The sequence below is a fragment of the Coenobita brevimanus genome, chromosome 56, assembly GCF_032717465.1.
Source record: "Coenobita brevimanus isolate Jiangsu-jjx chromosome 56, ASM3271746v2, whole genome shotgun sequence".
Taxonomy (NCBI): domain Eukaryota; kingdom Metazoa; phylum Arthropoda; class Malacostraca; order Decapoda; family Coenobitidae; genus Coenobita; species Coenobita brevimanus.
This window is the reverse complement of record NC_137009.1, coordinates 39956096-39969271: the sequence shown is the minus strand read 5'-3', so window position 1 is coordinate 39969271 and position 13176 is coordinate 39956096. Positions and strand designations below refer to the sequence as shown.

General features: G+C 44.1%; 1 protein-coding gene across 1 annotated transcript; it reads left to right on the top strand.

The window, feature by feature from the left end:
• Nucleotides 1–655: 655 nt before the first annotated feature.
• EDTP (Egg-derived tyrosine phosphatase) lies at nucleotides 656–12851 on the top strand. Its single transcript, XM_080273967.1, is given in 13 exon segments — nucleotides 656–751; nucleotides 2295–2351; nucleotides 3405–3733; nucleotides 4672–4794; nucleotides 5772–5877; nucleotides 6172–6305; nucleotides 6776–6998; nucleotides 7708–7893; nucleotides 8298–8440; nucleotides 8818–9561; nucleotides 9763–9868; nucleotides 10450–10583; nucleotides 12780–12851. Coding segments are annotated over 13 exon segments (2400 nt in total). The 3' UTR covers nucleotides 12799–12851.
• The last annotated feature ends 325 nt before the right edge of the window (nucleotides 12852–13176 follow it).

Genomic DNA, 13176 nt, shown 5'->3' with positions numbered 1-13176 from the left:
CGTTTTGATGCCTGCGTCTCGGGGTCGCAGGACGCTATGCAACCTGTTAAGGAAAAGCCTACTTATCTTGTTCTTGTTCCTGTTGGGGGAAAATTTGAAATAAACCTTCACTGAACTCAAAGCCATTAATTATACAGCATCCTCGTCATCCATATACCACTCCAATATTTGTTGCACTCCGTGGGCCTTGTGTTAGGGCCGCATGATGGCGAAGGACAGCATGAAATGTCGCGATTCGTTTATGGTCACCCCTTCTAGGATTAAGGCGTCTGGCCATAGATAGACAGATAAAAATTAAATAGATAAATAAAAGGGACAGTCCCGCAGTGAGGAGCAACAATTGTGTAGACGAGGAGGAGGGGAGGAAAATTAGTAATCGGCAACAACTTCAGCTGGCTATGTTTACTTTGATAGGGCCACCTCACAACACCTCACACCCTCACCACACCTCTCCAACCACACTGCATCACACTTCACCTGCCTAACGAGCGAGGACAAGCACCAAATTGCCCTCAAATAGACCACAGAAGGCGGGGGAGGAGGGGAAATAAGGGTGATATGGTGAGCGTGGCAGCAGCTGTCTTGTCCCCGTGTCCTACTTGAGAATGACAAGCTTCCCCTCCAAACGTTAGCTGCCAGCCTCGAAAATATGAGCATGGAGAAGCTGACCCAGATCAAGGCCAAGGACATCGAGGAGTTACTCACGTACTTCTCCAAGAACACGTACAGGGCGAAGGAGTCATGTGCCACGGTGGGTGAGGCTAGGAGACGCCAAAACAATTTATTTATATTTCTACTGTATATTTTCATTTTATGATTTCGGTTATGGTGAGTAAAGACGCCTGCCATTAAGCTTTTTATTTTTTGGTTTATATTTTCTCTATTTCCACTGTTTGTATGTCGGGTAAGTTTTAACTCGGGCAGACAGTTTTGTGGATAAAAGAAGTTTTCTAATTTTATGTTACTGTTGATTTTGACCCCCATTTCTTGCAGTTATGCCTTATGTCCCTGTTGTCCACCTCCACCATTGATGTGGGGATGCTGGGTTTTGGGTGGGGTGAATGCAGGGATGAGAAGCATTTCACTGGAAAATGATGGTTAAAATTCAATGAATCAGATCCTGAAATATTACTAAATAACCTGCTTTATGCCAACTTAATGACGTGTAACCTAACTGTAGGGATTTTGCCTCCCAGACCCATAAAAACATTGATCACACCCAATCTAACCAAACCAGACCGCTCGTCAAGTAAACAAGTCAAACCCGCAGCTTTAAGCATGTATCTGATCCAGTTTAATAAACCAGATTGAACCTAACCTGACCAAACCTGCAGTGTACCTAGGTCATCTTGGTTATTACTAATGCCTGGAGGAAATGGTTTAGGAAAATGATGCTGTTGATGAGAGGAGCCCATAGAATACATACAACTGTGTACCCGGTGTATGTGCTTAAGGAAAATACATATGTCATCAAGTTATTCATTCATTCATTCATTCATTGCCAGACGCCATGTATCCCAAACGGGGTGACCGAGGGCTCAGAGTTAATTGTTTTACAGGGAGGGGCACTAATCCTCCACCAACCCCACTTGACACGTAGCCATCAAGTTATACTTTTGGCAAATGAGTTTTATAGATAAAAGAAGGTTTTCCAATGGCCTTGTCTTACTAATTTGATTTTGTCCCTTATTTCTTGTGGAAATGCCTTGTTTCCAAGATCAATTACATCACAAAACACCAGGCAATCCCTGGGTTCCTAACTTGGAAGAATATGCCCTCCAGCTTTTCCCTCCATTATATTAATTATCATCTGCCTCTAGATCTTGAAAAGCCACTTACTTTAGCGAGAGGGAGCCGGTTAGAGTTTGACCAGCAAGCAAGGAGGAAACGTCTCTGGTCCGACATGATGCCCATCAACATTTTTCGTGCATAGTTTTCAGTGCGCATGTTTCTGTTATTGCTACCGTAATTTCTGAGAGAATTGGTGTAGGAAGAAGTTATTGTTATTGATGAATGGAACCCAGAGAAAACAAATTGTGTGCCCTGTGTTTGATCATAGCATAAAGAAAAATATATACATTGAATGATTTGTTAAAAATGTCAGGGTTTGTAGTTTTCTACATACATACATACCGTACACACATACATGCTGGTACACATAAACAAATTGAACATCAGTAGTGTGGTTGATACTGTACATTTTCTCGCTCTCTCTGCCTGGTAGAAACTTATTCAGTACAGTAATTAAAACTTGGCTTCTTTTCAGTGTTTGATGCAAGGCTGTTCTTTTTCAGACGGAGTTGATTCTAAGCCGATGTCTGGAGTTGTTCAAGTTGGACTACAAATGTATGGTGAGTCCGGTATCCAGGAACTGCATCGGTAGGCGATGTATATTTCAAGTGGTTTTCCTTCAGATTATTTCACTGTTACGCTGCCTCTGAATTGACCCCTTCATCATTGGGATTTTTTAATTTTAACTGTCATCAGATTCCCTTGTTTTCAGCTGAGGCAGGCTACAGTATCTTAGTGCTGTAAGGATTATCAGTAATGATCATCATCATCATCATCATCATCCGGACTTCCTTCTCCACCATAGGGTAGAGTGAGGAGAACCACCATCCAGACAGCCTAAGTTTGCCCAGTTCAACGGGCCACACTTCCATTCACTCATCATTGACGCCCATGGAATGCTGGCTCCATCAGATAGGCTAAAGAAACTTTGGCCATGTTCTGTAGCATCACATATCTTTGATATTTAATTGTGACAATTTCCAGTTAATTTTTAACCTCTTATCAAAGTCCTCTTTGGGCTGTAGAAGGTAAAAGTATCTCAGACACAGAAAAAGAATGATAAAGATGGAGGAAGAAGTAGGCAGCTTTACATGAAGTGAGTAGATGATGGTTGCCCCACCTACCACAGCCCAGTATTTGTAATAAGTATTTATTGTAATGTTGTTTTTGGATGTCTTGACCGTTCATTTGTGTGTGAGTCCATTGTCACTTGGTGGGTAGTAACAGTGATGCTGGGTAGTACCATGCAGCTTCAGCACCACTAGTACAGTATGCCACCAATACCTGCCTTGGGCGTGGGGTTTCAGTTCAGTTTTCCATCTACGCCAGGTGCCATCCAAAGCTGCCAGCTCCAACCTACTTCAAGGAATAGATTATGTTAGTGTGGAAGGGATTTTTTAAGTGTAGTAGCTGTAGCACAGAATGTTTTGCAAGGCCATTGGCTGGGCTTTTGTTTCCACACCACTCCCATGGTAGTACCTCCCAGTTTCAATCTGCTGTCCACCAGATTCACATACAGATGAACCAGAGGCCACAGTGACATATTGTGTACATGTTTGCCAACGGTGATTGATGTGTACATGTATACAAAGGGTTAACTGTGTGTGTTTCAGGTGGTGCCCAACCAGGGTGGGGAGCTGTGCAACAGTTACCCCAGCCGGCTCATCATACCTGAGAGTGAAGTTGTACCGGAGGGGATGGAGGAGTCTGCACTGCCTTGCCCCCTCACCCTAGCCTCCCCCTCAGTCCAGCCACATAACCCCGCCCCACCCTTCCCTGCTGGAGTCCCGTCGTTCTCAGCCGGGGCGCCATCTTTCTCAGCAGTAGTGTCCGGGGTGCCACAGTCTGCCTCTGTTGCGGTTAACGGCTCACAGGATACAAATGCACACACGCAAAGGAAATGTTCACTACCAGGTTAGGGCCAATTTTTTGCTGTTAATTTGTTTTATAGTAACCTTCAGGGGTAATGTTCAGTTCCAGGTTAGAGCTAATGTTTTGCTGATTATTGGTTTTCTAGTAATGGAAAAAAAGTAGTGTTCATACCTGGTTAGTGGAAGTTATTAGTTGATAATTTATCTTTGAGTGACATGCAAAGAAAATTTTCATATCAGATTAGAGCTGATTTTTTTTTGGCACATTTTAGTAATCAGAGGAAAATTATCACTGCCAGTTTTTGTGTGTGTGTGTGTGTGTGTGTGTGTGTGTTCTTAGCTGGTCGCATCTTAGACTCAGTGATGACTAACTTTCAAGCCTGGAATAAACTTTTGTCACTGAGTTTCATTCAGAATTACTTCAACAAAAACTTAAGTTACAGTATGTTGTTTAGCCTCTGTCCGACTTATATGCATTCCTGTATTTCATCTCACGTCTTTATACTTTATTGCAGTACCAACTTTCACCACACTCTATCATGTAGTTCCCCCAGCCAGCCCTTTACTCAAGCTTGTTTCTGTCATCCTTTATTCCATCACACAGCTACAATCTGGCCTAAAATTTCCATCTTTCTATCTTGAATGCCACAATGTAACAAAAGATTGATGCTAGAATATGATGCTGTCGGGAGAAACTGTTATGGAATGGATATTGAGCTGTGGTGTTGCTGTGCTCTGCCACTGAACTATAGGAAGAGATTGACAGTAACGTATGGTGCTAGTCATGAGGAAGTGCTGTAGGAAGGATGTAGAGATGTGGTATTTTCATAGTCTGTTATTAAGCTGTAGGAATAACTGTGCAAAATGACAAAAGATATCTGCCTTTTAAAGGTGAACATACTATAACTCCTCGTCCACAGGTGATTTCTGCCACGTTAAGATGAACAGACTCTAACTCGTCCCCCACAGGTGATGTTGGGCGGGGCAGCAATTGTTCGGGTGGGACGAGTGCGGCCGAGACCCAGAGTGACGGGTCTAAGCTGCGGGAACTCATACTCAAAGCAAAGTTTGCTCGGTGTCGTGCGAGATTCCCCGTACCAGTTATACTCTACAAAGGCAACTATCTATGCAGGTACAGGACATGTTATACTGGGTTAATTTTCATCTGACAGGATAGGGTCACTTGGCAGGAGTATATAAAGGTGACGTATAGTATTGTATTGTTTATGAAGGCTCCAACATCTGTGCGTCGTCCTTGGTCATATGATTGCTGCTCTCCACATTGCTCGATCCCTGGGAGCCTCCCTGTTCAGTTCTTTATCCTTGAGGTCACACTGTATGGCCTCATCCCAGGTCTTTATTGGTCTGCCTGTCATAACTCCACCCTTGACATTCAAACTTGAGATTCAAAGAGTTAAATAAATGAGTGGACTGACCATCCTATCCATGGGCCCCTATTCTCCTGATGGGGCAAGAAAGGAATGAGTGGTTGATGGATGGATTTTTGCCTATCACCCAGCACATGTTATCAGTGGAACAGGGTACATGTTATCCCTGTCATTGGTGTATCAGAAATATCTACTACCTTATCTCCAGTTCTTATCACATCCTGCTGCATACCAAAGATTTTAATTCCCTTGTAGTGACCGTTTTTTTCCCCCTTTAGGCAACTGTATATGGCTTCAGGTAGACTTCAGTAATTCCTGAATATGTTAACCTATTGATTTATTTTGGCTTCCTACAGACAATTTTATTCAGCTCTCAGGAGACCTCTCTTACTGAAAGGATAAATGGAAGTTTTATATAACCTCTCCAGTTTGAAAAGTTTACTGTAGCTTGAAGAGTTAAGAGGAAGGATGGGACTGTAGTGTATTGATGTTGTGATGAGGAGGGATAGATTGAGATGGTTTGGACTTGTGGAGAGGATGGAGGATGACAGTTCGGTGGGGAAAATGCCACTCAGGGATGAGTGAGGCTGGTCACTCTCATCTTAAACGTCAGGACCAACTTGGCTAGCCCCGGGCTCTTATGCTCCTCATGGGGCAACGTAGGATTGGGTGATGGATGGATGGATTTACGTAATTATTTTTTTTATGTAACCTCCCCCAGATCAGCCACATTATCGGGTGGTCCAGAAATGTACGGGAGGTCTGGCATTGAGTACCTCTTTGCTGCCACCACACCACGACAGGATGATGATGACGACGACGATGAGGTAAGACCTGGGATTGGGACAGGAGTGAGTGTAGCCAGTGTCTGGTTAAGAGGCAGGCTGAAATGAGTAGGTTAATGATGGTCTTGGTGGTGGTGGTGGTGGTGGTGGTGGTAAGGTGATGATGATGATGATAGTGATGGATGATAATAATTGATGTTACTGATAATTATGGTGATTATTGATGATTATGCTGATTTGAAGCCTGTGATAACCTCAAGCGTTACAGTTGTGCCCAAACCTGAACCTCTAAGTTATTTCCAACTGATTTCTATGTATTTATTTATTTATTTCTAGATCGTGGCCACCAGTAGTGATTGGCAGCTTTTTGACCGAGTGCGATCGTTGGACATCAGATTACTGAAGGCGTGTAGCGTGGGCACCATAGTGGACCTTATGGTGGAGAAGAAGAAGGTCAAGTTTGGCATGTAGTAAGTGGACTCATGGTTATTTGCGCACTTTTTTCGTTGTAATGGTGTAAAATTGCATTCTGTCCATCGCTGGCTTGTTGGGATCAGAGTTGGCTTTATGGTAAAGAAAATGAAGTTTGGGAAAGTAGTGAGTTCACCCTGATTTACCTCATCAGAGAAGGTTGACAAGAGAACTGATATTGTGACTTTAGTCTAGTGTCCCTGCTTTCAACGACACTGACTGTAAGCTAGTTGAGAATACAATTTAATCCCATAATCCCTTCTCTGCAGCGTAACTTCATCAGAGAAGGTAGACAAGGAGAATCAATGTTGTGACCAGCCTGATGTCTCTGGTCTCAACAACACTGACCCTAGCGTAATTTAGAATGTAATGTAATCCTGTAATCCCATCTCTGCTTAGAATGTAATGTAATCCTGTAATCCCATCTCTGCTTAGAATGTAATGTAATCCTGTAATCCCTTTTCTGCAGCGTAACTTCATCAGAGAAGGTAGACAAGGAGAACCGCTACTGTGACTTCAACATCGTGTCTCTGCCGTATCCCGGGTGCGAGTTCTTCCGAGAGTTCCGAGACCTGGGCTACGTTGCGGAGGCCCTGCACTTCAACTGGTCCCAGGCCTTTGTTGACGCCCACCTCGTTGTTCCGGACCGCTCGCTCTCTGCACGAATCTCGCACGATTGGGCAAGCTATAGGGTCGGTTCTGTGGTGTTGTTGTTTGATTTCCTCCGTTCTCTCCCTCCCCTCCTTTCTTTTTCCATCTATTTCTCTCTCCATCTGTTATCTCTGTCTCTCCCTTCTCTGTTTTGTATGTTTTCTATTTGACATCCTCCATCCCCCTCCCTCTCTTCTCTGTTTCTCTCTCTCTCTCTGCCTCTGTCTCCTCTTCCTGTCCATCTGTGTCTCCATCTTTGACTGTCTCTCTGTGTAATAGCTGATAAGTAATGTCTAATATTTATAGATAGTATTATGTGCAAACTATAATGTTGAAATGATGTGTGGTGTTTATGGAATATATGATGTTAGCGTGCAGTTGGTTGTGTGATAGTATTTCTATTTATTTATTTATTTTTTGTATATAGTGGAGATATGGATATTAAGTGTACATTATTTTAACACATTGAGTTAATAAGAAAGAAATCTGGCTGCCCTCTTCTGTAACTCAAAATCCCCTCTTTCAAATATCTCTCCACCCCATCCCTCCTTTTCATTATTGATCTCCCTCTTCACCTCCATTTCATCCTCAGTCACCCTCTCCACCCCATCCCTCCATTTCATCCTCAGTCACCCTCTCCACCCCATCCCTCCATTTCATCCTTTGTCTCCCAGTTTCCCCTCTCCACCTCACGTACAGTCACTCTCCTAGTCAGTTTCTCATAATGCCAACAGTGCCTTTTAATTTCAGAAGTGGGATCTAGTTCGCCTAAGCCAAAACTACCTAAAGCTGCTGCTGGCGTATGTACACGAGGGTGGTCAAGGCCTCCTGCTGCACTGTATATCCGGGTGGGACCGCACGCCACTGTTCCTGTCGCTTCTTAGGCTGTCACTCTGGGCTGACGGTTCCATACACTCCTCTCTTGACCACTTCCAGGTGAGAAATGGTGGGGTTTTTGCTTACCGATACATTCACACTCATCTCGATCCTTTCTATTCATTCTTCTCTCCCTTCTATTCTTTCTTCTCTCCATTCTAATCATTCTTCTCTCCTTTCTACTTATTCTGGTCTCCTTTCCACTCATTCTGCTCTCCTTTCCACTCATTCTGCTCTCCTTTCCACTCATTCCGCTCTCCTTTCCACTCATTCTGCTCTCGTTTCTGCCTATTCCTCTCTCGCTTCTGCTTATTCTGCTCTCTACTCATTCCTCTCTCCTTTCAACTCATTCCTCTCTCCTTTCTATTCATTCCTCTCTCCTTTCTACTCATTCCTCTCTCCTTCTTCCTTGCTCGTGGGCAAAGTTCATCAGTGGCGTACAATTTAGTTAATTTCACCCACAGATCCTGTACCTAACGATAGCCTACGACTGGCTGGCGTTTGGGCACGACCTGCAAGACAGACTGGCCAAAGGGGAGGAAATATTCTTCTTCTGCTTCCATTTCCTTAAGTACATCACATCAGATGACTTCACTGCTGGCAGAAGGTGAGAATGGTAGTGGAAGGTAATTGTTATCATTATTTTTCCCCTTTCTCATGTTATTTGAATGTTCTTTTGATTTGCTGCAGAGGTTTAAAATATTTACTATCATGCACACTAATCATTACTGTGTTTTTATTGCATAATTGGATACCACCAACTCACTTGTCAGTTTTATGAAGCTGGCAGTTGGTGGGCAAGGTAATAATATACAGTAGTTGCTGTTTATTTTTATGTGTGCTCTTTGTTTTTATAGATTTTTACTTGGAGTACTATGAGAAGCTTTTTTAGTGTGGCGTCTTGCCTCTTGTTCCTTCTTCCTTGCATTAAACAGAGAGAGAGAGAGAGAGAGAAAGTTGTTACTAACTGGTGTTGTTCCCCAGACGACACGCGTCTAGTGACAGTACAAGCCTGGAGCGCCTGGACTGTGGTGTGTTGCTGGAGGCAGGTGATGGGGGCCTCAGTTCGGCGGGCTCCTCAAACTCCCTCAACTCATCGTGCTCATCCTCCCGATCATCCCATCCCCCCACGCTGTTCCGGACAGGACGGGGCGGGACGGGGGGTGAGGGGGATGGGTACGATGCCCACTTAACCTGGCCGTACGGGAGCTACACCGGTGAGCTGGACTTTGACGACATGTCCCCGAATTTGAGTCGAGCTTCATCAACATCATCATCCTCTGCCGCAGCCGCCTCCACACGCGGGGTTTTTGGGCGATCGTCCTTCCGTGAGGGTGAGGGGGGATCCAGCGAAGGGAGGTTAACGGTGCGTGGAGGCACCGTGGGGTACACCATAGTCCGCACGAAAGACCCGCACAAGTCCCACCGCTCCATACGGTCAAGAAACGGACACAGCGAATCCAGCGGCGAAAGTAGCAGCGGAGGCACCGGCGGTAGCGACCAGGCAGGCAGCGGGGACCAGACGGAGCCCCCTCACGTGTCCACCAGTCCCGTTGCGGTGCCGGTGCCCCGCAGGAGTCCCCCGGCCCCCCGGCAGCGGCAAGAGTCAACCAGTTCCGTGGGCAGCTGGCAGATGTTGGACCTGAGCAGCAGCTTCCAGGAGAGAGAGCCCGGAGCAACATCAAGCCAGCTGGGGTCTGCTGGTTCACGGTTATCAAGGGTGTCTGGGTTAGTATGCTGTCAGCCACAAAGCATGATGCATTAGGAACCTTTACATAGTACAGTATTTTAAAAAGGAAAGTGGCCATTTATTGTACATTTATAAAAAGAAATATAGGCAGTACAGTACAATTAGGATAATGATGGTTATGATGGAAATATAAAAGCTGTGTTAGGATGATGATGATGATGATGTTTTTTTATGTGCAGGGTATCCGAGCTTTTGGACTCGGCGACGACCATAAAAGAAGAAGAGGGAAGCCTGGGGTCCGAACAGAGCATCATTGTCTTCAACAGGCCCGAGAGACTGGCAAAGGTTGGTTAATAATCTCTTATGTTCTCTTGCTTCTCTCTATCGCTCTCTTGCCCCCTATTCTCTCCATCTCCCTCCCTTTCCCTCTTCTCTCTCCATCCCTCTCTTCTTCGATGTCCCTCTCACTTTCCATCATTCCTCTCTGTGTATCCTCCTTCCCTCTCCCCCCCCCCCCTCTGTAATATTGTAAGATGTTGGGTAGGGTGTAGAGTGAGAATATTAACCCAAGACTTTTCCATGAGTAGGGAGGCTGCCAGAGATCAAGCAGTGTGGAGAGCTGCCACTAGATGACCAATGGATGCAAGCATCCTGGAGCCTTTATAAACAAGATGACTATATTTTTATGTATTTGTATATTTATTAGCCACCCCTCACCCTGCCCTAGGGTGGGAAAGGAGGTCTGGATGATGATGATTTTGATGATGATGATTAATTTGTACTGGTATATACTGCATATCAACTTTTGCCTGATCTTCACCCCATCCTGTGGTGGGAAAAAAGGTATGGATGATGATGATGATGATGATGATGATAGTGATGGTGGTGGTGATTGCAATGATTATTTTTCAGTTTTTTCCCTACAGGTTCGGTCACTGTTTTACAACCTGTACGTGTCCACCATCGGCCTCAGCAGTCCCAACGGCCGTAATGAGACTGGGCTCGGTACCCTCGTCTCAAACTTTGCTCAGAAGGTTGGCATCCGGCAGAGCACGTCCCGGTATAGTTAGACGAACCTTTTATATAAACCCGCCAAGTTTGTGTTCAGTTGACCCTTAAGTGCATTTGGCATCAGATATTGTGTCACGCCTCTCTCTCGCTCCCTCCCACTCTCTCTCTCTCTCTCCCAGTCTCCTTCTCTCTCTCTCTCTCTGAAGGGAGCAAGGTGTTGGAGATCGTGATGATGATGGTGATGGTAACTGTGGTGGTGGTGGTGATGATGATTGATGATGATTATGATGATGGTGGTGGTGATAATGATGTTGGTGATGAAGACTATGACTGTGTTGGTGATGGTGACTGTGGTGATGATGATGATGATGGAGAGAGAAGCAGGAGAGGCAGAACTTTCAACACTAACCCCTTTCTCTGTGATGGTGCAGTTTTGGATTCGTTCTTGCTGCCTCCATGTGAGTTTATTTAGCATAGGAGAGACTGTGTGAGGTAGGTGGGTTTAATACAGCCATCATTAACCCCGACACTACTATAGACGCGGCACATGACTCTGAGGTTGTCATTATCATACCCTGGCAACCTACCATTCAAAAGTGTGTCCGATTTCGTATCATATTATACACGAATCATATTATTATACACAAATATTATTATACACGAACATATCATACACGAATCCCATGCGTCTCATATTACACACGAATCCAGACATACTTTTGAATGGTAGGTTACCAGAGCACGATAATAACAACCTCAGGGTCGCGCACCATGACTATAGACGTCTTTGCAAAGTTGATTAGAATCGTACAGAGGAAGCAAGAACGGAAACCAAATTGTATCTTCGTATTGAGGGGTTAGGAAAGGTTGCCCAGAGCTGAGTGACATAGTTGGTTGGAAGCTGAGAGAGAGAGAGAGAATAGGAGAAAGAGAGGGAGAGAGATAAGAGAGAGAGAGAGAGACAGAAAGAATAGGTTACTGGAGATGTTTGTAATCCTTTCACCACAACACCTTTCCCCTGTGTTGGGTTGAACAGCGTGGCAGTGGCAGGAATAAAAATACATAAAAAAAGACTTAATTACACTGAGCAGGTCACTGGAGACATTTCTGACCCTTTACATACCTCAAGAGTTTTGACCCATGTTGAGAAAGTCCACTGGGCGTTAGTGAGAAGAATATATTGATTCCCATATTCAGAAACTGCTTTATCCGTTTACAGCCTGAGATGAAGGGATGGAGAAGAGAGGTATATGAGAGAGGGGTGTGAGAACTAGGAGCAGGGCAGTGAAATGGTGGGTGACAGAGCGACTTGGAGGCGTTTTGTTTGTGGCCACCCTTTGCGGGATTAGAGCATCGAGCTATAGATAGAAACTGCTTTATCTGTTTATAGCTTGATACCTTAATCTTGGAAGGGATGGACATGACAAATCTTATCCCTGCCACCCTGTCCACTGCCATCAATTTGCCTTCCCTCCAAGATCCTCCCCCCTCCCCTCTCATTTACCTCTCCTCCCCATCCCTCCAATCTGGCTACCCTTTCTCCACCCCACACCCCCCTACACACACCCCTCAACCCCATCACTTCATTGCATCCTCAGAAAGTGTTACAGGAAATTATTTTAGCCCTTTCCCTATGTGAGATCTCCCCAGAGCTGCCTAAAAACGTCTGTTGGTAGGAGGATGGAAGGACATGATCATACTGAAGGAAGGAAAGAAAGGCATGACAGTATTGAAGGAAGGAAAGAAAGGCATGAGTGTATTAAATGAAGGAAGGACATGATTGTATTGAAGGAAGGAAGGAAGAAAAGAAGGACATGATCGTATTGAAGGAAGGAAGTACGCGATCGTATTGAAGGAAGTACACGATTGTAGTGAAGAAGGAAGGACATGTGCATATTAAAGGGTATTGGACACAGAGGCTGCATTTCTTGGTATTTCTGATGGATTAAGAGTGTGCTGTGGGGAGTGATAATACATTGCCTGGCAGTGTAGACAATTTAGAAAAGAATACACTGTATAGTTGGGTGGAGGTGATTGAGAACATTGCTTTTATTTCATTTTTTCATATTTTTTTTCTCACCTGACCAGCCATTCTTTTTTTTTTCCCCTGTTCAGGTCTAGATAAACATAAACAAACATGTGCACAGTGAAGCATGTTTTTTTTTGTTTTATTCTATTTACAATTTAATTAATTTTTACTCTACTCTGGAGAGGCAGCCATTTTATCTGTATTATTTCTTTTTAGGCTGATCTGGAATTTTTAGGCTTGTGAGATGGAGGTAGGAGTCCAGGGATTTGAATCTTCTTCTTCTTCTTCTTTTAATCCGACTCACTAGACCCTACCTCACTCCAATCTAGTGTGGGAAAAATGGACTAGATGATGATGACGTATTTGATGATGATGATGATGATGATGATGATGATGGTGATGTAAGTGATGATGATGATGATGATGGCTTATTTCTGGCTTAATTTTCATCATTTTTCATGCTTGTTTTAATACTGTGGAATTTAGTGACCAGGTTAAAGGAATGACACACATAATTTGTTTTGAATTTTTACTGTATATATTAGATATCCCACACAGCTAGATGAAGTAATTTTTTAAATTTTCAGTTATTGAGTTATTTTTTTTATTGACC